The sequence below is a fragment of the Narcine bancroftii genome, chromosome 8 (assembly GCF_036971445.1).
Source record: "Narcine bancroftii isolate sNarBan1 chromosome 8, sNarBan1.hap1, whole genome shotgun sequence".
Classification (NCBI taxonomy): Eukaryota; Metazoa; Chordata; class Chondrichthyes; order Torpediniformes; family Narcinidae; genus Narcine; species Narcine bancroftii.
The window spans coordinates 25,860,841-25,887,304 of NC_091476.1; the positions used below are offsets into that span (position 1 = coordinate 25,860,841).

The 26,464-nt window shown below is 38.8% G+C and overlaps 1 protein-coding gene and 1 long non-coding RNA gene across 6 annotated transcripts in view; one reads left to right on the plus strand and one right to left on the minus strand.

Moving 5' to 3' along the window:
- Positions 1-26,464, plus strand: part of LOC138740521 (uncharacterized) — an 84,798-nt gene that overhangs the window by 19,059 nt on the left and 39,275 nt on the right. The window lies entirely within an intron of this gene.
- Positions 1-26,464, minus strand: part of LOC138740515 (uncharacterized) — a 74,407-nt gene that overhangs the window by 6,830 nt on the left and 41,113 nt on the right. For all 5 annotated transcript variants that reach the window (XM_069893273.1, XM_069893269.1, XM_069893271.1 and 2 more), the window contains 2 exons: positions 17,880-23,350; positions 6,780-7,481 (listed from right to left, as the gene is read on the minus strand). In XM_069893273.1, the coding sequence (XP_069749374.1) occupies positions 6,780-7,481; positions 17,880-23,350 (6,173 nt within the window). The remainder of the gene's footprint in view (positions 1-6,779; positions 7,482-17,879; positions 23,351-26,464) is intronic.

Genomic DNA, 26,464 nt, shown 5'->3' on the forward strand with positions numbered 1-26,464 from the left:
TTTTTAAGAGCATACATTACTTCAATAGAATGTCAGGTTTGTAGGTGCCATTTAGAAAAGAATAGAGTTTGATTCCAGAATAATGGTTCATGTTCCATATTCAAGGTTTTTGCCTATGGCTTCCTGATATGTGCACTGAAGAGCAAGATTTCACTTCCCAGATTCAGAAAATGGATTGTAATAAAAAAGGCTATTGTGGTCTCATGGCTTATCTATTATTTAAGTGTTTCTAGGGCTGTGTTGGCTCCCCTTTTATATAATTATATTTCAGGACAGGTTATCACTAAATATGGGAGAAATGCATGTGTGAAAAATCATAAATATACTTTAAAATTAACTTTCAAGCTGGATGGATAATATCTATTCAGGGCAGAAATCATGAAAGAACTTTGAAAATCCTACAAAATTATTTTGGGATTCCTTAGATTATGACATTATGAATTTAATTGAAGTGTAAAAATAACTGCTTGCAACAGGAAAGGAGCAGTCAACCCTATGTATTATAAAATTATCTCACAAACAATGATATTGAGGCAAAGCTGTCAGATATTTTTATACACTCTTTTGTAATAGTTTGAAATCAGTCACTTCATCAACTTGCGAGTTCCAGGTTTGTCAACTAATAAAACAGAGCAGAAACAATGACAATGTGGACAACTTAATGTCAGCTCAGGTGTTTACGGTACAATGAATGCATTACAATTGATGTTCTCTTGAGTTAACTGAACTGCAAAGTGAAAAGGGAAAATAGCAGGTGATTATGTGGGATCAGTCCCTATGTTGTTCTGATACCTTGTTGAATATCACACAGTGAACTATGACAGATTCACAGAACTACCATTTTTCCAAGAAGAAGAAGAAAAAGGTTAGCAGGAATTATTCTACTCACTCATGTTCAGTGCCACAAGCCATATTACAGTTCACAGTAAAGTTGAGGATCAGTATCAAAATTTATTGTCATGGACATGTCTCAAAATTGGTTGTTTTGCTGCAGCATCACTGCAAACATTATATAAACCACCGTACAAAATAAATAAAAACAGTGCAAGAGAAAGGCAATGTCTATGTTTCATTGTTCATTCAGGAATCTGATGGCAGCAGGGAAGAAGCTGTCCTTGTGCTTGTTTTTGGGCTCTTGTACCTTTTTTCATATGGTATCTGTGTGAAGAGGGCATGGCCTGGTTGGTGGGGGTCCTTGAAGATAGAGACTGCTTTCTTTAGTCACCACCTCTTGCAGATGTCCTCAATGGAATGAAAAACTTGCACCCGTGACCTCACTGGCTGAGTTAACAACCCTCTGGAGTTTTTTTCTTGTCCTAAGCGTTGACACCTCTGTACCATTCAGTGTTGCAACCAGCCAGAATGCTCTCCATGGTGCTTCTGAAGAATTTTTTGCAAGCCTTTGGTGACAAACTGAATCTCCTCAAACTCTTCACAAAGTATAGCCACAGGCGAGCCTTCTCCATGATTGCATCGACGTGGAGGCTCCAGGACAGATCCTTTAAGATGTTGACACACAGGAATTTGAAGTTCTTCACCCTCTGCATTACTGTACTGGTTCGTGCTCTCCTGACATACTTCTGAAGTTGGTTTTACTACATTGTTGATGTGATACCACTCAGCTAGCATGAAAGAGAACTGTGAACCAAAGAACAGGAAGGTATCAGAATAAAGACTGAAGAATGACAGAGGGACAACAAAAAGTGATAATTGGATATGTTAAGAGGAGAGGTGAGAAATTAATTTTGGCTGTGAAGGGAGACAGAGGGAAAAGGGAAGAGAGGGAGAGAGACAGACAGAGTTGGAGGAAGAAGGGGGAGGGGCAGAGTTTAATGGAAATCAAAGAATTTGATGTTAATGCCATCCAGTTGGAGGATGCTCAGATGGAAAATGAGGTTTGTTCCTCCAATTTTGTGTGTCAAATGTGATTAACTTACCAGATGAATGATATGGAGGTCCAGACCAATTATCCAAACACCTAAGTTCAAATCCCATCATGGCAGCAAAGGAATATAAGAATATGTTAATTAAATAATTTGAAACCCATAAACGTTCTTCTGTGAAGAACATCTGCTATCCTTTTCTGGCACAGGCCTTTGATTGGTTTTAAAATAGCCATCAAGTTGTTCAGTTGAATCAAAACCACATTGATAAAATGGAATAACGCAAGACAACACTTCACACCACAAAGGCTTCAAATCTGCACAGACCAGAGTTGGTCCCAACATTGCAAAAGCTAGTTGAAAAAGATATGAGAACTGGTGTTGAAATTAGTAAGAGTAAATGCTAACAGAATAAGGATTACATGGATGATCTTTGGAATGAATGAAAGGGTGAATATATTAGGGGTATCTGATGGCTCTGAGCTTGTACTTGCTGAAGTTTAGAAGGACGAGGGGATCTCATTGAAAAGTGCCAAATATTAAAAGGCTGGATAAAGTGGACATGGGGAGGTTGTATATATATTTTACAGCTGAAAGAAGATAGCAGAAGGATAGTGGGGTAGTCTAGGACCAGAGGCTACAGCTTCAGAATAAAAGGACGTCCCTTTAGAACAAAAATGGGGAGGAATCTCTTCAGCTAGAGGGTGGTGAATCTATGGAATTTGTTGCAACAGATTGGTGTGGAAGCTGTTATTGAATATATTTAAAGTGGAGGTTGATATGTTCTTGATTAATAAAGATGTCAAACATTTTGGGGAGAAGGCAGAAGAATGGGGTTGAAAGGAAAAAAATGTCAGGATGATTTGAATGACAGAGCATAATCAATGGGAAGAGTGGCCTTATCCTGCTGCCTGCCATTTGGCCTTATTATGGTCTTGAACTTTACAGAATGTGTGCCAGTCTCTACCATCACAATCATTGCACACATCTTGTCCCATTTTGGCCCATGAGCCCGAGCCGCCAAATTACATCTAATTAAGTTACAACCCCTGGTTCGTTTTGGTGTCAGGTTTATGACAGACCTCCTTTGTTTACCTCCTGCTATCTTCTTTCAGCTGAAAAATACATATTAATTCATATTAGAATAAGTGTTGAAACTAGCAAGGTCAGATAATGTCCTTCCGCTATCAATGATGGAGTTGGGAAGGTTATGAAGAAAAAAATACCAGACTAACCCTGTGGAATGTGGAAAAATAATCAAACCTAAAGATATACAGGTATCTAATTGGCCTCCTACTCACCTGACTACCTATTGAAAAATCATCCATGCGTGAGAGCTTTGGTGGTATTAGCAACCACATGGTCCTGATGGAAGCAAAATTCCTTTCTGCATTACCTGTAAAATGGTCTGCCATATCCCTCCCTCAATCTCGTATAATAACCTGATTCAATTATGAGTGCAGAGAGGCATCCAAGGAATAACACAACAAATACCTATAAATGAGATCCCAACTTGATAAGCCAGGAACATGGACTATATGTAAACTACATCAATTAACACTCACACAACCAATGGATAAGATTAACACTTTGCTGTCCTGACACATCTAATTGTAACTTGGGGGACAACAAAATAGCTGAAAGGCAACAGAAACTCCCATCATAGCTCCATGCTCAAAGCCGCACCAGGGCTGCGGGCTTGGTCCACTGTTGTTCACTCTGCTGACCCAAAAGTGTGCAGCTAAACACAGCTTGAACCACATCATCAAGTTTGCTGATGACATGACCGTGGTGGGCCTGATCAATAAGAATGACAAGTCAGCGTATAGATATGAGGTGCAGTCGCTAATGGACTGGTGCACAGCCAACAACCTATATCTGAATGTTTTAAAAAAAATGCGATGGAGGGCCCTGGGGAACCACACTCAGCTGACCATTGAAGACTTGACCATTGAGGTCATCTAGAGTACTAGAGTATCAAGTTCCTTGGAGTGCACTTTGTGGAGAATCTAATCTGGTCCCTTAACACCAGCTCCATAGCTAAGAAAGCCCAGCAGTGCCTCTACTTTCTGTGAAGGCTGAGGAAAGTTCATCTCCTACTCTCCATCCTCACTACATTCTACAGAGGATGAATGAAGAGTATCCTGTGCAACTGCATCACCTCCTGGTTTGGAAATTGTACTTCCTCAGACTGCAAGATGCTGCAGAGGGTAGTGAAGTCAGTGGACAAGAACATTGGGGTCTCTCTTCCCATCATGAAGGACATCTACAACACTTGATGTAGGCAAAAGGCAATAGACATTGTGAAGGACTCCACATACCCCTCACGTAAACAGTTCTCTTGTGCCATCTGGTAGGAGGTAGTGTAGCACTCAGGTTGTTACGTTCAGATTAGGCAACAGTTCCCCCTCCCCCCCCCCACCACCCACCCCCAAGCCATCAGGCTCCTGAATTCCCAGAACATATGTGAATAGTGTATCATGGACTTTTACTGTATAGGTTTTAATATTTCAATGTGTTTAACTTCTATTCTATCTAAATATGCTATCTAAATATACCATATGAGCATGGTATGAACGATAAATAAAGATGACTTGAAAAGCAGGGTTCAGCATTTGAATGCCAAAGGCAAAACTGAAGCATCTGTAACTATCTTCAGCCAGAAGGTCCAAGTGGGTTTCTCCAGAGTGCCTATCATCTTAAAGCCAGTGCTCTGCCAATTCCATTAGATGAATGGAGATTGCTGGATGCAGCAAAGATGACAGGATCAGGGTGTAGTATAGCAGTTATGCTGTGAAACCAGGTCATCTCCAAATTCTGTATGCTGTTCCAGAAGGATTACCAATCTGGCATCCTCCAGAAATAGGAAAACTTTTTCAAGGCAGTGATCCTCAAGAATTTAGATTATCTCAGCATACTACAGGCAGTTATACTTTCCTACAAAGCAGATATTTTAATCTCTCCACCCCCTCCAACTTCTCAATTTTTAAGCTCTGCATACTCTCTTCTTATTTCCCCAGTTAATGAATTGCGGATAGCCTTTACAACCCTCAGTTTCTTTTCTCCCTCAGAATATTGTTCTTTATCAAAAGACATTGCTGAAATCTGAGCTGCACCTACAAGGCAATGACCATCTCCAATAAAGAGAGATTTCAGCTACCTATTCTTGATATGGCATTATTATTGATGAGTACTCCCCCATCAACATTCTTGAGCTTATTATTAACTAGAAACTTAACCTGACCACCTGCATTAATGTGTGGTTTCAATAACAAGTCACTTATTGCAAAATTTCCAGCACTATGTGACTGGCCTCTGGAAACCTCAAAGCCTCCACATTATCGTCAAGATACATTGACCACAGTTCCTACATCATTCAAGAAGTTTGAATCCATGAAGATCAAATATACTAATTTGATTTCAACTCAATCCTCAACCTTAAAATTGACTCTGCCCACCACAAATGCTCCAAGGCTGCAGTAAGTAGAACTGTAGGAATCAAAAGATTCTCCCCACATATACGCATTGTCTACAATTATGACATTTTGGAACTGAAAATATTTAATTACAACAGCTACCCTGTTCATGACAATGAGCAATATCTGAGGAATATCTGTGACCTGCTTCAACAATAAGAAAAAAATCTGAACAAAATGCCCAAATTAAACAAGGCATTAAGTAACAGTGTATTACATTAGTTTGGGTTGTTAATAAAACAAAAAAAAATTGTTTCCTGCTATCCAAGAAGATGATATCAATATATTTGTTATCGTTGGCCCTAAATCATGTGATGAACAAATCAAGAAGGACTTAAAATCTTGCTTTTGTTTTTGATGTACTTCATATTTATAAAGTACAGAATCCAAGACAGTAGACTCTAAATTCTGCTTGCTCGATCTCACTTTCTACAGCTCACTTTTCAGATCAAGATAATATGGAAGGTAATATGGATGGCCAGTTTCCAATTTTGGTAATGAAAGAGGGATTAATTTTTGTGAGGAAAAAATAAACAAAGTATTTATGCTGTCTATGAAGTGATTCCGCAGTTCTATTTCTGAGACTAATTGTCAAGATAAAATATTACTAAACTTTAATTTCTCTCTGAATAAATATTTAATGTATTATTACATGAGAATAAACAGATGTTTAATTAAAAATAATATCCCAGGATTCATGAGGGTGTCGATCTTCCGCTGACAACTTTCACCTCAAATTGGTGGTTCAGAACTAGAAACTCAGGTTCACCACGAGAATGGACAGGAGACAGAGGTTACAGGAGTGCAGAAGAATTTCACCTCAAATTGGTGGTTCAGAACTAGAAACTCAGGTTCACCACGAGAATGGACAGGAGACAGAGGTTACAGGAGTGCAGAAGAATTTCACCTCAAGTTGGTGGTTCAGAACTAGAAACTCAGGTTCACCACGAGAATGGACAGGAGACAGAGGTTACAGGAGTGCAGAAGAATTTCACCTCAAATTGGTGGTTCAGAACTAGAAACTCAGGTTCACCACGAGAATGGACAGGAGACAGAGGTTACAGGAGTGCAGAAGAATTTCACCTCAAGTTGGTGGTTCAGAACTAGAAACTCAGGTTCACCACGAGAATGGACAGGAGACAGTGGTTACAGGAGTGCAGAAGAATTTCACCTCAAATTGGTGGTTCAGAACTAGAAACTCAGGTTCACCACGAGAATGGACAGGAGACAGAGGTTACAGGAGTGCAGAAGATGAATCCATGGATAATCATTGTCTCTGAAGGGTGAGAGCACTGGGCTAGTGACACGTCTTTGAGTGCCTCTACAGCAAACAAAAGTTTACATATTTTGTGTATTATGAACATGGCGATAAAGCAATTTTGAAAATACAATAAACCAAACAATACAATAAAACAAATACCTTGCTGGATATCCTTGAGGAAGAAATAATGGCCTTAGAATCAAAGTGTACACGACTAAAATCTTTTGATTTTGGTTTCTTTTCTTGTGGTGGATGTGGAACACGAGCTTCTGCAGCTACTTCTCTTCTAGTTCTATTTATGGCACCAGTTTCTTTTTCAGGAGAAGAAGGAAAACCAATTATACTTTCATAAAGGGAATACCAGCTCTGCAGTGACATTGGTTCATTTCCAGGTTCCTGCTCTGCTCTCTTGCGCAGAAGTTCCATGAAAGCTTCAAAACTTTGCCTTCTCTCATACTGTGCAATGTTATATCGCAGCTTTTCAGCTGTTAAGTCATTAACTGTTTTATCACCAATGCTGTCCCATCCTTTGAGTGATGACTTGCGTTTTTCATCTTTTACAATGGTATCTCTAGTGTTAGTACTTCCCTCAGAAATGGCATGTTCTGCTTCAGTTTTGGAATCTGTGTCAATGTCAAATAGGCCGACATCTTTACGAATTACACTCTCCTCTTCGTTTGCTTCTTGAATGTCTGCCTCTTTATCTGAACTGTCATTCTCGAGGTCAATTCCTGGATCTGGAGCTACATCATGGGCTACCAGGCGTATTATTAAATCTTGATTTGTTTTCACATCTTTTAAAAGTTCAACTTTAGAAATATCAGGATTGAACAAATTTAGAAAGGAGTTTCTGGCCATCACCTGTTGTAAACAAAATGAGATTGAATATTACATTGCAATATTAAATATCAACAAAAGTTCTTGCACTATGTAGACAATAGTGACAATTTTACCTTTGCTTATTGGGATCTTGGGAGCACTGGAAAGATAAATGTTTATTGTCTATCTCTAATTGCCAATAACAAAATGGATTGGTTGGCGACTTTGGAAGATTATTTTAAGAATCAAATATATGAGAGATCTGAAGTTACATACATTCTACAGTGGGTAAGGGTTGGAGATAATCCCCCCCCCCCCCCCCCCCTGAAGACATCAGTGGTTCAAATGAGTTTTTAAAGCAATCAGGTAGTTTCACAAGTCATTATTACTTAAGACTAATGTTCCAATAAGTTGCATTTACATCAGGCTTTTTTCTTTGTAAAATGATGCTAGATGTAACACAGAAGAATTACAAGACAAAATTCAACAGCAAGCCCAAGAGGAATACATGAGCAGAAATTACAAAAAGCTCAGTTGAAGAGTTGGGAATTAAGGCGGGTCTTAAATGATAAGGGAGTTGACGCTGAGATGATTAGCAAAGGAACTTCAGAGCTCAGTGCCCAGACAGTAAAAAGAATAGCCTCCAGTGGTGGATGAATGTAAAACCACAACTTCAGACCAAAATTAGGCCATTCAGCTCATGAAGTCTGCTCTGCCATGTATTTTTCCTTTCAAGCCCATTCTTCTGCTTTCTCCCCATAACCTTCGACATCCTGACTAAGAATTCATCAACCTCTGCTTTAAATATACCTAATGACTGTGGTGACAAATTCCACAGATTCGCCACCTCTGGTTGAAACCTCTATTCTTTTATTTGAAGGCTGTGGCCTCTGGTCCTAAATTTCTCCTCTCCTCAGACCCATAGAACATCACAACACAAAAATAGGTCCTTCTAGTCTGTATCAAACTATTATTCTGCCTAGTTCCACTGACCTGCTGTCATTCCATACCCCTCCCATCCATGTACCTGCCCACATTTTTCTTAAATGTTAAAATTGAGCCTGCATTCACCACTTCAGCTGCCAGCTTGTTTCATACTCCCACCACTATCTGTGTGAAGAAATTCCCCCTAAATTTCTCCCCTTTCACCCTTAACCCACATCCCCTCAATATATCTCACCTAAACTCAGTGGGAAAAGCCTACTTGTATTTATCTATATCATCAAATTTTTGTATACTTCCATAAAATCTCCCCTCATTCTTCTATGCTCCAGGGAATAAAGTCCAAACCTGTTTAACCTTTCCCTTAACTCAGTTCCTCAAGTTCCAGCAACAACCTGGTAAATCTTCTCTGCACTCTTACAATGTGATTGAAAGTTTTCCCTTAGCTAGGTGACCAAAACTGCAAACAGTACTCCAAATTTGGCTTCAACAATGTCTTATACAACTTCACCATGACATCCCAACTCCAATACTTTGACTGATGATGGCCAATGTACCAAAAGCTCTCTTGACTATTCTATCTACTTGTGAATTAAGTATTTCAGGGAATTGTGTATCTGTGGTCCCAGATCCTTCTGTTTTACCACAATCCTCGGTACCCTACTGTTTACTGTGTATGCCCTTCTTTGGTTTCTCCTGCCAAATGCAACACCACTCACTTGTCTGCATTAAACTCCATGTGCCATTTTGTAGCCCATTTTTTCCAGCTTTCTTTGCTGTCCACGACACCTCCTACCTTTGTGTTATCTGCAAATTTGCTGATCCAATTTACCACATTATCATCCAAATAATTGATATAGATGACAAACAACAATGGACCCAACACCGATCCTTGAGACCACTATTCACAGGCTTACAGTCAGAGAGGCCATCATCCACCTCCCATTCTCTGGCTTCTCCCATAAAGCCAATGTTGAATCCATTTTACTACCTCACCATGAAGGTCATGCTACTGAAGCTTCCTGACTAACCTCCCTTGTGGGACCTTGTCAAAGGTCTTACTAAATTCCATGCAGACATCTACAGCCTTTCCTTCATCAACTTTCCTGGTAACATCCTTAAAAAAGTCTGTAAGATTTGTTGAACATGACCTATCAGGCACAAAGCCGTGTTGACTATCCCTAATCAGTCCCTAACTTTCCAAACACTTATATATCTAATCTCTTAGAATAGTGGTTCTCAACCTTTTTCTTTCCACTCACATACCACTTTAAATATTTCCTATGCTATAGGTGCTCTGTGATTAGTAAGAGATTGCTTAAGGTGGTATGTGGGTGGAAAGAAAAAGTTTGAAAACCACTGTTTTAATCATACCTAATTGACTTGTTATGTGCATGGTTTCATAACTCAAAGGGAATGGGCCAATGACAATTTTTCTCAAGCAAAATATTTCAGTAACAATTGGGTCTTGAACAGTGATTCTCAACCTTCCCTTCCCACTCACATACCACCTCAAACAATCCCTTACTAATCACAACGGACCAATGACATGGGAATTACTTAAAGTGGTATGTGAATGGAAAGAAAAAGGTTGAGAACCACTGTCTTAGAACATCTTCCAATAACTTATCTACTATTGATGGCAGGCTCACCAGCCTACAATTCATTTGGTAATTTTTGGACCTTTTTTAAGCAACAAAACAATGAGCTGCTCTCCAATCCTCCAGCACCACTTTTGGCGAAGAACATTTTAAATATATCTACCAGGGCTCCCTCAACATATGAGGGTATAGGTTGTCAGGCCCTGGGGATTTTTCCATTTTTATTCACTTTAAGACAGCAAGCACCTCCTCCTCTTTAATCTGACCTTAGTGCTCACTTCCATCGACTCTGTGCCAGCTTCCTGAGTAAATACAGATGTAAAACCCATTTAAGATCTTCCCCATCTCTTTTGGCTTCATACATAACCAACCATAATGATCTCCAAGGACCAATTTTGTCCCTTTTGCTCTGAATATACTGTAGTGCGCGTTGAAAGAACCAAAGACTTGTTGATCCAAACCAAGGCTTTTATTAACTAAAAGACTGGAGCATATACACAAGTAGGTCAACCAGTCCAGAATGACCTGGTCTGGCTAGGAGCAATCCTTTAAGACCTGCCAGTAGGTGTGGCTACACTCTCAGCCAATCACAGTCATCCTACACTACAATCTGTACATATGTACATATACACATTGGTGATAGAATCTGTACTATCACATATACCTGTTGAATCTCCTTCAGCCATTTTTTCCAGCTTTCCTTGTTGTCCACGACACCTCCTACCTTTGCGTTATCTGCAAATTTGCTGATCCAAGTTACCACATTATCATCCAAATAATTGATATAGATGACAAACAACAATGGACCCAACACCGATCCTTGAGGCCACTATTCACAGGCTTACAGTCAGAGAGGCCATCATCCACCATCTTCGTGCCCTCCTGAATTCTCTCTTCTGCATTTTTACACTAAAGTATTTCATTTGCTCCTTGTTGCCTATTTCTGCTATGCACCTCTCTTTTCTTCATAACCAGATCCTCAATATCTTTCATGAACCAAGGTTCCTTATGCCTGTTAACTATGTGTTTAATCCACTGAGGAACATAGATACTCTGTGCAGCGTGATCAATGACCACTCACAGATACAAAGTAAGGGCCAAAAGAATTATGGATCTAAAGATCCAAGCATTCCTCAGCATACTGCTGGCTCGTCCAAGGTCAGGTATGAGGGAGGAGACTAGGGCTCTCGGCCTTTATTATGGGTCTTGAGGGGCTACCGGTTCAGCAGGCAGGCCAGCCTGCCTAGCATAGAAGGGAATGTATCCACAATACCATGTTCCACCACACTCTGTACTCTCAAAATTTCACCTTTGAGGGACTTACACTGACTGAGCACATCTTTGCTATAAAACCTAGCCCAATCCACACTTTTTAATTGCTTTCTCATTTCCTCAAAATTGACCTTTCTCCAATTCAGTATCTCAACCTGATGATCAGACTTATTCTTATCCATAATTATATTGAAACCAATGGCATTATCATCATGGGAACCAAAATGTTTCCCTAACTATACTTCTGTCTCCTGTCCTGTCTCATTCTCTGAAAGGAGATCCAATGAACCTAATTTAAGATATTTTGGACCCTGGCACCTGAGAGGCAACATACCATCGGGGTTTCACAGAAAAATGTTTCTCTTTCACAGAACCTTTCTTTGGTTCCCTTTCACTATTTAATCCTCTTTCACTGCAGCTCATCTCTTATCCTCCCTCCTTTTCTTAGCTAAAGGGCCAAACTCTGTGCCAGAAACCTGATTGCAGCAGCTTGTCCCAGGACGTCGTCGCCTTCACCATTATCCTAAACAGAATATGTTATTGAGGGGAATACCGTGCACTATCTACCTGTTTCCTTTCCCTCTCCTGACTGTCACCCAGCTACCTTCCTCCTGCCTCCTGGATATGATTGCATCCCTTTAACTCCTATGTATTACCCCATCTCCAGTTCCCTAACATGGTTCATAATTATCCACATTCTGCAGGAGGAGCATGTGTCTGCCCTGCCTACCATCTCCACTGGCTTATGAAATAGAAAAAAATTTAAAAAACCTATCCTTACTCGTGCCTCCTTGCTGAATTATTTTATTCCTCGACAGGGTTGTCCTGACCTTACCTTCTGTATCTTTGCTTGCCAAAGTATCTTGAGTCAAAACCTCAAAATCCCATTCTTACACTGGCCACTCTCCCAATGGTCACTCCCCTTCTGTTCCCCTTCCCTTTATTGGCACAACTAATTAGCCAATGGAGAAATTTAAACAAGCACCAACCTCTCCTGGTGTTTTTCGAATACTCCTCTTCTCATTCCACTTATGCAGTTGCAATGAGAAACCATCAAACACCTACCTTTCCCAGTGCTTTTAAAAAGCTCTTCTTCTTGTCTCGAGTCCTGCTCTTACAGTTCCCGATGAGAAACAAAGAAGCAAGATTCCTTCCCTGAGGTTTTTAAACTCCTAGTAATATCTTCTCCACGTCCACTTATCTAGCCCTCACAATATTTCATACATTTTAATGACTACAACGAGTACAGGCCCATAGCCATCAAATGCTCCTCATACTTTAATTCGCTCATTCCTGAGATCATTCTTGTAAGCTTCCTTTGGACCCTTTCCAATGTCAGCAAATCCATCTTAAGATATGGGACCAAAAACTGCTCACACTGCTGACCAATGGCCTGTATAGCTTCAGAATTACAATTTTGTCTTTAAATTCTAATCCTCTTAAACTGAATGCTAACATTGCATTTTCCTTGTTACCACTGACTCAGCCTGCAAAGTTAACCTTATACCGTAAGACTATAAGCTATGGGTGCAGTAATAGGCAATTCAGCCCATTGAGTAAGCCCCACCATTTAATCATGAGTTAATCCATTTTCCCACTCAACCTCACTCCCTGGCCTTCTCCCCATAGCCTTTGATGTCCTGGCTAATCAAGAACCTATCAATCTCTGCCTTAAATACACAAATTGACTTGGCCTCCACAACCACCTGTAGCAACAAATTCCACAGATTCACCACCCTCTGGCTAAAGAAAGTTCTCTGCATCTCTGTTCTAAGTGGATGCCCTTCAGCCCTTCTGCTCCCTTGAACTAGACTCCCAGTCCATGGGAAGCAACCTTTCTACATTTACTCTTGAAATGTTTCAATGAGATTCTGCCCTCCATCTCCTAAATTCCAACAAAATTTTTCAGGGTCAGTGGAAGAGAAATGTATTCATGGATTTCTACACAAGAATGAGTAACTTAAATGATAAAGAATAAAAGAAGGAATGAGATTATTTGGAATGTTCTGATAGTAGTCATTTACTCAAAGGGCCAAATAAGTTTTTTTTTTCTTTATTGTAAGGAAATACAAGAAATATTATAATATATGCAGGTACAACAGGCAGTAAAGAAAGCTAATGGCATGTTGGCCTTCATAATAAGAGTTGAGTATAGGAGAAAAGAGGTCCTTCTGCAGTTGTAGAGGGCCATAGTGAGATTACACCTGGAATATTTGCAGTTTTGGTCTCCAAGTTTGAGGAAGGACATTCTTGCTATTGAGGGGTTGCAGCGTAGGTTCACGAGGTTAATTCCCGGGATGACAGGTCTGTCATACATTTAAAAATTGGAGTGACTGGGCTTGTATACACTGGTATTTAGAAGAATGAGAGTGGATCTGATTGAAACATATAAAATTATTAAGGGATTGGGCACTCTAGAGGCAGGAAATGTTCCTGATATGGGGGAGTCCAGAACCAAAGGCCACAGTTTAAGAATAAGGGATAGGCCATTTAGAATGGAGTTGAGGAAGAACTTTTTCACCCAGAGAATTGTGGATCTGTGGAATGCTCTGCCTCATAAGGCAATGGAGGCCAATTCTCTGGATGCTTTCAAGAAAGAGTTAAATAGAGCTCTTAAAGATAGTGGATTCAATGGATATGGGGAGAAGGGAGGAAAGGGTTGTCGATGATCAGCTATGATCACAGAGAATGGCGGTGCTGGCTCAAAGGGCTGAATGGTCCACTCCTTCATCTATTGTCAAAACTAATGTAATTATGTAGCTTTCTGGTAATCAAAGTACAGTAAAACCCCTGGTATCCGGCACCTATGGGAATTGATGGATGATGGATAAGTGAATTTTCCAGTTGCTTGAGATTGCACTGTGCGTGATTGGCAAACTAACCACTAGGAGGTGCCAATTTTAACTTTCATTTTTTTTAACTTGTTATTTTCTGCTTTTGTTTAGCCAGTTGCTTGAGGCTGCCGGTTGTTTGAATTCCGGATAACAGGGATTTTACTGTAGATACGTTTTAATCCATCACCACAGCTGAGAAATATAAATTCAGCACATTATATAATAGGAAAAAAAATGCTGGTGTCAAAACCATTGACTATTAAGCATTTAAATTCTTGTAAAATCACATACGGCTCATTAGTGAACCAAACTTGCCAACCTTAATCAGACTTGCTGATCTGTGATTCCAGAAAGAACACTGTAGTTGACTGTTAACAACAGTCTGAACTAGCTTAGCATTTCCCCTCAGTTGGACCAAACCACAAATCTAAAACCTGCAGATCATTCACCAGTAATATGGATACGGGATCTGGACTAAGCCAGGCTCCATTCCAGTCAACCCTGAAAACTCCTCACCAATATTATGGTTTTTGTGTCTCAAATGGAAAAGTAGTCATTGGGAGTAGTTAAGCAGTGGCCTGATCTTCACCTTTTATCTCACATTCTCCTCTATAACTTCTAACACCCCTAATAAACTAATAATCTGTTCAAAGGGATTTGGATGTCCCTGAAAGTCATTGAAAATCTGAAAGTCCAGAAAACAATTAGGAAGAAAATTTCTCAATTGCATAAGGATTTGCACATGAGTAACAATGTTTGATTATTATGATATAAACTACAGGGAGCCCACATCTGGTGTTTTGCTAATAATCTTGGCCTATTACTTTAAAAAGGGATATACTTGCTATGGACTAATTATTGGGATGATGGGTCTGCCACATTACAAGAAACTGACTAGTCTTGCTCTCTATTCTGTAAAACTTTGGAGAATAAGAGGTGACCTCATTGAAATATACAGAATTCTTAAAAGGTTCAAGAGGGTTGACACAGGGAGGATGTTTCTCAAGACTAAGGTGTCTGAAACTAAGGGTTATAGTCTCACAATTAGAGGGAGGACATTTAAGATAGAAATGAGAAGAAAGCTTTTCACTCAGAGGGTGATGGATCTTCAGAATTCTCCATCATCAAGGCACAGGAAAATATCATTGATGTAGATTAGCTGTAGCTTGTTAAGCGGTAAAGTAGGTTTGGGGAGCTCATAATCCTTGTGTGGATATTCTCTTCCACCTTCAGAATTCTAAAAGGGATTGTTCCATCCTGCTTGTTCTGGTCCACCATTCCATCTCCACAATTTTCAATAACTGAATATGTCATCTTCATATTCAATCACAGCTCATTCAGGATCTGCCCTTTGACTTCATTACTTTCCATTATAAAAGAAGCTAAAGATTCTTTCCAAGTGAAATAGAGACTGATTGTACCTCTTTCAATTTAGCATGCAACTTTTGTTGCCCATGATGTGGACTTCTCTTCTTTGTGGAGACTAAACACAGTGTAACAGTTTGGTAAAACATCTGTGCTTACCCTACAACCAAAAACTCCAAGCTTTCAAACATCTGTAATTTTAAAACATCATATCTCTGTCATTATAATATTCCAAAAAAGATAAAGGAACAGTGTCTGATTACATACTTTACCATCTTCTGAACTAAACCCTGAGACCAATAATTTCAGAAAATTAGCAATTCCAGCATCTTCACTTCACATTTCCAATATTTACATTTTCTTACTTTTGGTCATTTCAAATGTTTTTGTTTCATCTTCCCTCATGATTTGTGCACTTTGTAAAATTAAACTAGGGCACCACATTCACAATGAATGAGTCCTGGAACAAGTAATAAAACAGTGAGGTCTAGGGATACAAGTAAATAGTTTCCTGAAAGTGGTGACACATGTAGACATTGTGGTAAAGGGGCAAACTTTTACCATATGTGGCTGGATGGTGTTTCAGTGGTTGAATGGTGGGCTGCACTCCTGCTACCATAAATGAAATAAATACATAAATAAACAAATGGATACAGGGAAGAAGTCTCGCACAGAGGCTGGGGGGGGGGGGGTGGGTAGGGGAGGACTCCAGTGCAGAGGCCAGGGGTGGGTGGGGGGAGGACCCTAGCACAGAGAGAAGGGGTGGGTGGGGAGGCCCCCAGTTCAGAGGGCAGGGGTGGTGGGGGGGGGGGGTATCCCATGCACAGAGCAGAGGACAGAGAGTGGAAGCCATGCACTGAGGTTGAGCTCATACAAAGGAGGGGAGGAGCTGTGCACAGAGTGAGGGAACCATGCACTGAAGTGGAGCTCGCACTGAGGGGGGCAACTGTGCATCGGGCCAGATAAATTTGGCATGCTTGACTTTATTGGATGGGGCATTGAGCACATGATTGCGGATACCATGTTACATGTGAGATTACACCTGGAATATTGTGTGTAGTTCTAGTATCCATACTATAGGAAGGATGTGTTTAAACTAGACAGAATGCAGAAAGGCTTCATGAGCTATCAGAGAAGTGGTATAGGCAGGTACAATCGCATTGTTTAAAACACATTTGGACAAATTTGTTGTTAGACTGGCAAGGATGCAGAAAAGACATGAGAAAAATTACTAGGGTTGGTGGGCATAAATTATCAGAAGCTGGAGAGGCTGAAACTTTCCTCCCTGGAGCACAGGTGGCTGAGAGGGGACTTTTCAGAGTGAAATAAAATTATGGTCTTTTTTCCCCAGGATAGGAGAGTCTAAAACTGGAGGGCTTAGCTTTTAAGCTGAGAGTGGACAGATTGAAATGGATGTGAGGGCCACCCTTTTCATACAGAGTGTGACAGGTATGTGGGACGAGCTGTCAGAGGAAATGGTAGAGGCAAGCACAATTGCAACGTTTAAAAAGACATTAAGAAAGGTGTATGGACAGGAAAAATTTAGAGAAGTGAGCAAAATTCAGTTAAATTATCTTAGATAGACAACTTGATCAGCATGGACATGCTGAGCTGGAGGGTCTGTTTCCATGCTGTCGATCTCGATGATGTTCATGGACAGGAAAGGTTCAGAGGGATATGGGCCTAATGCAGGCAAATGGACCAGTTCAGTAAAGAACCTTGGTCAATATGGACAAATTGGGCCAAAGGACTTGTTTCTATTTTGCTTAACTCTACAACTCTGTAACTATCTGAACCTATTTTAGCAACAGCCCTCAAATCTGTAATCTCCACCACAGATTCAAAGATCACCACCACCTGCAAGTTCCACTTCAAGTCACATTTGAAAATACAACAGTTTAACACTGCTGGGACTCTAATGCTGTGAGACTCATTTTACATGGACATTATTCATCCAATAAAACAGTTCACTGCCACCCTCTCAAAGACAAGTAGGGATTGGTAACAAATATTAATTCTACCTGTTACATCATGACGAGACAGGCTGTAAGTGTGACCAAGACAGTTACAAAGAAAGAAGGTATTTCAGCAACCACCAAATCTGCCGTTAAAGTATTAAAGAAGTGAATATCATCAGTGATGACCAAGATTTTCAAACCCCGAGAATGACACACCAAAATGTGCAGCATCTCTTATAGACTGAGTTATAGCTATGATAGCAGGAAAAGTGCCCAGGAGAGGGAAATATTTTAACCATTAGTGGGAAGAGAAAACGATCATAAAATGGCTTTCAGAATTGGTTTCCAGACCTCAAATGTCAGTCTGCGACTAATACAGGCAAAACCTTGGGATTGATGGATTACAAAGGAAAGATGAATGCAAAGATCTTTCACCCACTTTAACAATGGGTCCTTTGTTTAACGTACCTCGTTTCGTTTTACATCTAATCTTCCTTGCTCGTCCAATGAGCCTCTTCTCATTGATCCTCCCAATTTCTCAAAACTAACACACCTTTTACTTGTGTATGCTGGTAGTTCTGTCACATTCGCTGTTGATGTTCTACGAATTTCATCTAAATCTTGACCAGTCTGAAGCAGAGACATCTGCTGAAGTACTTCAAGTGGTTCAGTTTTGATTGAAATGACAGATAAATGTTCCGAGATTATATCTGGACTTACTTTGAATTCTGTAAGTCTCTTACGTGGAACAATTTTCACCGGCTTTGCTTCCTGAATGTCCAAATTCTCTGTAATTGACAGATCGTTCAAAGCTATATGAACTATATTATCTGCTTCATTTGATGTTGTATGTGTTGTTTCTTCTGCATAGGAAGAGTAAGATGTCTGTATACCTTCAATGATGTTGTGAGCTGAACTTTCTACTGCACGAAGTGGTAGTTCTACAGCATTACTTGTATTGCCATTATCAAATGAAGGTTTAAGTTGGAAAGAATTAGTTGCTTTGGGGCTACTCTGTAAATCTTGCATAATATCTGCTACAATTTTTTCTGAAAGAAAACTTGCTTGAGACTCACTTCTTTTATGAGATGGCACATTGAGTGATTTTTGCAAAGATATATCTGTATCATAAGAATAAATGGTAGCGCCATCCTCTTTTGACAACTCTCCAGCAAACTCATTTAATGAGAGGGAACTTTTACTAGAGTTCTCTAGTTGAGTTGCACCTTTCTGATGTATTGCCTTTTTATCTGGAATTAACTTGGAGCTATACAGGTCCATATTATGTTTGCTTAAAATATTATTCAGAACTGTTTGAACTAAGTGATCTACATCTCTACTTGCAATGGAAAAAGATGTGTCACCTGATGAAGTGGAAGATGAAGAAACCTCTTTCCTTGGAAATTTTCGTGCAGTTTTTCCATGAGAGTTAATTTTTCCAGAAGGTCGTTGTTTGTCAGGTATTTGTTTCCTCAAGTTGCCTTTTAGAAAAGTTGATTGTTGACTACTATCTTGGTCAGATGATTCAGTAGATGAAGGCACAAGTAGAGAGGAAACAGAAGACTCAGGACTTTGCTTTAATCTTTGCATAACATCTGAAACTATATTTTCCGAAACCAAATTTAATTGAGAAGATGATGGTCTTAAATTTTCCACTGATTCCTGCAAAAGTGAATCTATCATATGTGAGAATATGGAAACCAGCGCATCTACTAATAGTTCCTCAGACAAATCATCTAATACAATAGAACTTTCACTTGAGTATGGCTTATCATGTTCATATGTCTCTGAACCCATTTGTTTGTCATAAGGAATGCCAGCCCACATATTACATAGAACTGTTTGAACAAGGCTTTCTGCTTCACTGCTTCCAGTTGAAGTTGAACTGACAGAAAGTTTTCCATCTTCAAAATGTAGCGGACAATTACAGGTGGAAACATACGTACCTACTTTCTCTGAAACGGAGGTCTCAAATGCAGGCAGTACACATACACTCTCTTTATCTGAGAGTGTGAATGGGCTTCTCTGCTTATGAGGAAATTTACAGACATCAGAATCCATAGGCTGATCAAAATTTCTTTCTAATTCTTGCAAAGTATTTGAAATAACAGTATTTGAGAGCAAATCCAATTGAGAAGATCTTGGACTATCAACCACAGGAGCATGTAAAAATGAATCTGCAACACATGATAAACTTTTCTCTCCTTCCATACATAATGCTTTTTGTAATGCATCAACTGAAACAAAACTTTCATCATAAAGTTTGTTATCACAAGCTGGTGGCGTTGGGGTCCATGATGCAACAGTTTCTTTTCTTGTTAATGGACACACTGAATCGTATTCTACATCATCATCTGCTGTATATACATTTTCCTTACTTTCCATTTCTTCTCCTGGTTCCCATTTTGATTGTGGCTTATCAATAAATAAGGACTGTTTTTTACATTCTATAATTTTCTGTATGTTCTCTTTAGTTACTTGTTCAAGGAAATAATCCTGCAGTTCTTGCCTAGTGGTATCCTTTTTAAATGCATCTGCATCTTCAGAGCCACATAACTGATCTAATTGGCTTTGGTATACACTTTGCTTTACATAATCTGTGATGGATTTCATGACATGGGGTTGTAATACAACCTCGATATTTTCAGCAAGACCAGATACTGAACAAGGATTTTTGATATCTTCTTTATGCCATTCACAAATTGTTTCTTGTTCCCCACAAATCTGTCTTTCATTGGAATCAACTTGTGGAATGAAGAAACTTGGTCCAGTTTCTTCAATTGTTCCAGAAACAAGTTTATCAACTCTGAGATACGAAAGTGATTCAGAAAATACAGCATTTGAAACTTGACATTTACTTCTTTCATCTAAAATTAACTGTACTAATTTCCTCGCCATATCTTCATTGAGTGAAGCAGGCGTTTTAACAAAAGTGCAGACTCCTATTTCTTCATTTGATGGTTCTGAAATCAGTACTGAATCCACTATATTCTCAACCAATGTCTCAGACATTTTTGTCAAGCCACAAATGCCTGGCTCATAGCAACACACATCTGCTGCTCTTTCTTCAGCCATTCTATCAACTTCTGGCAAAATACCACTTGAACATATTTTTTCACAAATTGATTCTTGTGGTAGGCTGAATGATATTCTTTTTTTGCCTGTTTTTGAGCTGCTAGATGACTGCCCACTACTGATTATTTGGACAGCAGCGTCCTTTGAACTATTATCAACACCTGGTATTTCACTGCTTGTTTGCAGTTGGTTCAGTGGCATTTCAGTCGATGATACAGAAAAACCAATGACTTTTTTAATCTGTTCTAAAACAAATCTGACAAGGTCAACTGAAATTAAATCAAAATATGAAGCAACAGGCTCAGTTTCAAAATCTGTGCATTTTTCCTTATTTTTCAGGGGTCTTTTCAGAACTACTTGATTATGCATTCGTGGTTTCAAAGAAAGAATTTTCTTGACTTGTTTCGTAACATTGCTTACGAAGTTAAGTGAGGTAAGCTGACTAGAAAAAGACATGATTTGAACTGTCTTTTTTGTGGCTAATTCAGCCAAAGTTTCATCTATGCTTGAATCAACTTCCAATGAATCTGTGCAAACATATTTCCTTTCCACTTCTCCAACAATGGCATTAACCAGTTCTTGAGAAATATCACTCACTTCATTTTTAAGTGGTACAAAGCTCAATGTAGAATCTACCTTCTCAAGTAAAATATCAATAATTTTTAAAACAATATCTTTCAAAACTTCTGGAGTAATGATGGTTATGAGGTCCTTTGTTGGAGGAACAATTACTTTTCTTTTCTCATCTATAATATTTGTGATTTCCCGTGAAAACTTTTCATCACTCAGTAGCTGCTGTAAGGCAAACTTTATGAGTTCCTCCTTCAGAGGTTGTGCTGTTTCTTGCACTGATACATCTTTAGAACTTGAGGGAAATGTCTCGCCTTCTGTTTGCGATATTTCACGAAGCCGATTTGTGACTTGATTGCCAAGTGTACCAATGTGCATTTTTGCTTCACTCGGTAGCTTGTTATGTTTTGCTACTTGACTTGGTTCAAATTTTTGTTCTCTATAGGATGCCAGTGACTTCTTTATTTCATCATGAATAGCATTTAAAAAATCTGCTGAAGTTAGGCCTAACTTACGTGACTGAGACACAGAGCCTGCCATTTCATTGAATAGTTTTACGACACACTCAGTGAATTTGCCAGCAATATTTGATGCCTTTGTTAATTTATTTGCACATATTTGTTGCTTTGGTTCTGGTGAATGGCCAATTGATTTTTTGATGTGATCTAATACAGTTGCTGAAGCTTCTTCAGGAATAAGTTTAAGGTAAGAATCACAAATGACATCAGGTCTTTTATCAGTTTCTGAAGCCCCTGAAATTTCAGCATCTATTTTTTGGGGGGTGGAAACCATTTCTAAAATCTCACATTTAAGTTGCCCTTCAAGTAATTTTACACGTTTTTCATCAAGATGATGAAATGATTCTTGAACAGGTTGATCAGGCGTAAGCAGAGCAGAGTTTTCATGAAGTGTTTCTTGAAGAGGTTTATTATCAAGGTGGGTAAGCTTCTGAACTGATTTACCTTGAACAGCAACTTTCTCTGTTTTCTCATATTTTATTACCTTTATTTCTTTTACTTTGTGATAAAGTGGCAGTTTATCCACATTTTGATTCATTGAAGATTTTTTGAGAACAATATTCTTTTTTGTTGAGAGAGGTTTTTTTGATTTTGGAATGGCTTCAGGTAGGCGCTCTGGCTTCTTTCCTAATTTATGACTTTCTGAAGAAAGAGATTTTGTGGGGCTAACAGCAATCTTACTCAAAGATATTCTGCGATTTTTAGGCAGCTTTTTAATAATAGTTTCTTGTCCCATAATATAATTCCCTGGATATCTCTGGAATGCATTGTAAGAAGTTAATCTGGTTTCTTCTAAATGTGTTGGCTTTCCTTTCACAGCTACTTCAGTGATACGTACTGGCTTGTCCATTACCCGATCATTTTCAGATATTAAATCAGAAGTATCCATTGCAGTTTTTAATATTTCATGCTTTGAAATAATCTTTGTTGGGGATATCACATTTTCATTTGGTAGATTTAATTTACCTGCTAAAATATCAGTTACTGATTTCATTATTATAATGAAGAGATTTTCATACTGTGATTCAGGTGCAAATGAGCTAAATGGCAAAGTTTCACTTGGCTTGATCTGACTGAGGCTAGAAAGTTGAGCTACTCCAACCTGAGAATCAGATGTGGTTTGATCTTGAAAGAGAAGACATTTTTGCAATAGGTTGCTAACTAGTTCCTCAGCAACTTCCGTTACTAACACCATTGAGTTGTGTGAAAGCCCTGGTACATTGTGGGGCTGAGCTGCCGATTGCAAATTTTTACCATATTGCTTTACTGATGCTACACTACTCGAGATAGCTGACACAATTTTAGATGTCGATGTCACAGATTTCCTTCCAGCATGTGATGTTTTGGTGTCAAGCTTTAAATTTGATTGTGAAATAGTAACATTTAAAATGGCATCCACAACGTTAGTGATGATGTCACCTGAGGCAAGATTGACACCTGGGCTTGATACCAACTTGTCCAATTTTGTTACAGTTGAAGGTGACTTTATCCATATCAATTCAATGTATAACTGATTGGATGAAATTGCATCTGCTATGGCCTTTGCAGCAATCATAGACTTCTCTTGTTTTTGAGCAGAATCTGATTTCTCGGAGGTCAGTATGGGAGGCAAAATCCTAGATGACGTCGGATCAACTTGTGACAAATTAATAGATGTTAGCCTTTTTGTGATTGTTGTCATCCTTCCAGTAGAATCACCAGAGATAAACTGTTCAGAGTCAATTTCACTGAAAGAGTGCGAAGTCACATTGGAACTATCCAAACCAATTCTGTCACCTTTTTTGTTTGAGAAAAATAAAGCAAATGTTAAATCCAAAGCAACAAATATCAACAAAAGCATTATCTATCATCTGTTTGGGAAAAGTCTGTCCAAGTTAATATATAAATCTGTTTTGAAGCTCTTGATATTTATCAAATTTGTGATAACATAAAATTTCTTCAACATAATCAAATACTGTAAGTAGCACATGATACTTCTAAATTGTTAACTTATTGCAAGTACCTATTTCAAAGTATTGTTGCTTTCCAAGATGTAGGTTTTTGTTTTTCTCTTTTGAATCCTGCACAGTTTATCCATCAGAAATAGTAAGATCTTAGGGCATGTTTGTGAAAATAGGCTGATCAAGGGCAAAATAGTGCACTTGCATTTATATTGAATTTTCACATTAAAATACAAACCAATATCCCATATATTTCTGTTGTGGCAATAAACAATGCTGCTTTATGATCCGATAATTCTAATAATGTGCAGCAAGTGAATTATATCGGATGTCTACTGATCCAGAACATGATTAAATTCACTGAGCTACATTTAGTAATTGCATCCAATGACAGAAAGAGTTACCTCTTCAAAAAACTGTGTAAATAATTAGAGATTATCATACTGAAACATTTGGGTTAGGAATATATATTTAAGAACAAATATGTAACAGTGTAAAATAGATAGGGCTAAACAGCAGGAGAGTGGGTGAATCAGATAATGATTGTTTATCATAATAAAGCAATAGATTAAAAACAGAATAGAGAAACAAAGGACGTTAATGTTTCACAGTTTTTAAATCTTAAATAGATGAAGCGATGAGTTTGGGCTTGAATATTAAAAACATACAGAGAAAAATGCACAATAAAGAATTTTTAAATCCAAAACCAGAGGAAAAAGTCAGAGTCGAAATAGTGAAGGCATTTCTCGGTGGAAATCAACTAACTCATGTCCAAGTCATCTATTCTGCTAATGAGTGCTTTTGGAAAATAAGCTTGAGACAAATGTTCCTATTCTTAATTGGACTGACAGTGTTCCTGGATGTACAGTACCATTCTTTTACAAGGTTCCATATCTCTTATCATCCATAGTAGCCCCACCCCTGAAATCCACATTTACCTCGTGATATGTCCCACTAGGCCTTTCTAAACTCTCCCAAAATTACCAATTTTCTATCTGTCCCCATGTCAATTATCTCCTAATCTTCGTCATCTTGTGCTGTCCTTCCAAAATCCCTTCACAAACAACTTCCAACCCCTCCATTAATCTCTCTACCCACTAATTTTCTACCCAGAACTATTTCTCACCAACTTCCATCACTTATCTCCAGCGCAGCAAACCTTTCACTGTCACTCTATAGTTTTCCATCTTTGCCAGTGAAAGATGCTTACAAAATCAGAGGAAGAATGAATTGAGAAAATGTTTGAATAAAACTGATAAAACATGATATTTCATTGACACAAACACATCATCAAGCCTGAATTGCATTTTGCAGAAGGTCCACACTATGCTCATAGTCAGTGAGTGGCCAAGAAAGGAAATATTTATGGTGAGTATGATATAATCAAACAATCAGGGAGCTAGTCTTGGATGATACCGAGATTCTTTGGTGTTGCAAGACCTGAAATCATTCAAGAAAGTGGAGAGTATTCCTGTGCTGAATTTTTTTGTGATGAGGTGAGTTATTTGTTGTAGTTTATCTAACTACAACCTGAACATGTCAACAGTATTTATTTAGTTTGGTCCATTATGTTTCAATGGTGATGCCACCAAACCAGGATATTAATGGTGAATAGATGTGAATGTCCAGGGAAATTAGTTGCATTCTTCCTTATTGGAGATGGTTTTCGCTTGGTACCTGAATGGGACTATTGTTTCTTTCCATCTATCGCATTAATAGTTTTTAGTTGATGCTATTCTCAGACATTCTTTCCTGCTTCTCCAATTCAGACATAACAGAGAAACGGTAATTGATGAAACAACTGAAATGTTTGACCATGATATATGTTAAACTCCAGCAGTAATATCTTAACTGAAATGAATGACCATATTTAAGGCAGGTATAACTCCATTCAGAGCATCAAGGTTATTGAATATCAAACAAAAACACAAAATGCTGGAAGCCCTCAGCCACTCAAGCAGCATCTATTGGGGGGAGAACAGTCCACATTTCACCTCAAAGACTCTTCATCAGCATACCGAATGGATTGTAACATTTCCCTGGTTCCTTTGGCATCTCCACCAACTGCACTTCTTTTCCAGGATTTTGCCATGCAACTTCAGGAAATGCAATATCCGTCCTTTTCCAAGTTTCAGTTGCACTTCTTTCAAATTGATGCTTTACATTCAGTACTCACAATGTGGCCATCCCTTCATTGTAGAACCCAATGAAGATCCGGTGACCACTTTGCATAACACACACTATCTGGTTAATAATGAGCTTCCAGTTGCATTTCTCTTCAATTCTCCATCCCATTCGACCTCATATCTAGTCTGGGCACATTGTAGCCCCAGGCCTTAATATTAAACTTAACTATTTCAAGGAATCGCCCTTTTTATGTGGCTATACCCTTCTGCTTCAGTTATTGCCTTTTTTTTCCTCTTTTGTCTCTGACAGCCAGGTTTAAAATAATTGGTAGCTTGACAACTACGTCCTAACATAGAAATTATCTGTTCTCTCCATCCTTCCTTCTCGCTGCAATATAAGGTCTAATTGTTTTCTTAATCTAAAATGTTGATCGTTTCCCTCAGACCTTGCTTGACCTACCTGGTGCTCTAGCAAATATCATTTTTTTGTTTTAGATTTCTGACATCCACAGGTTTTGTTCTAATTACTACTGACTGGAATATTTGGTCAAATACATGATTATGTGAAGATTAGTCCCTATCATCTCACTCCTGGAAATTGGCTCTTTTTTCCTGGCTTGGAATAGGGCTGTGTAATGAAGTCTGTAGTCAAGTGACTTGGTGTAACCCAAATGAGTCATCAGTGTGTATGCTGCATCAACAAAACCCTATGACTCTGCGATAATTGGGAGCAGATGGGCAGTCAGCACTATGAAAAAGGTTTAATTTTCTTTTCTGTAACTCAAAGGTTCCCAAACTTTCTTCTTTCCACTCACATAAAACTT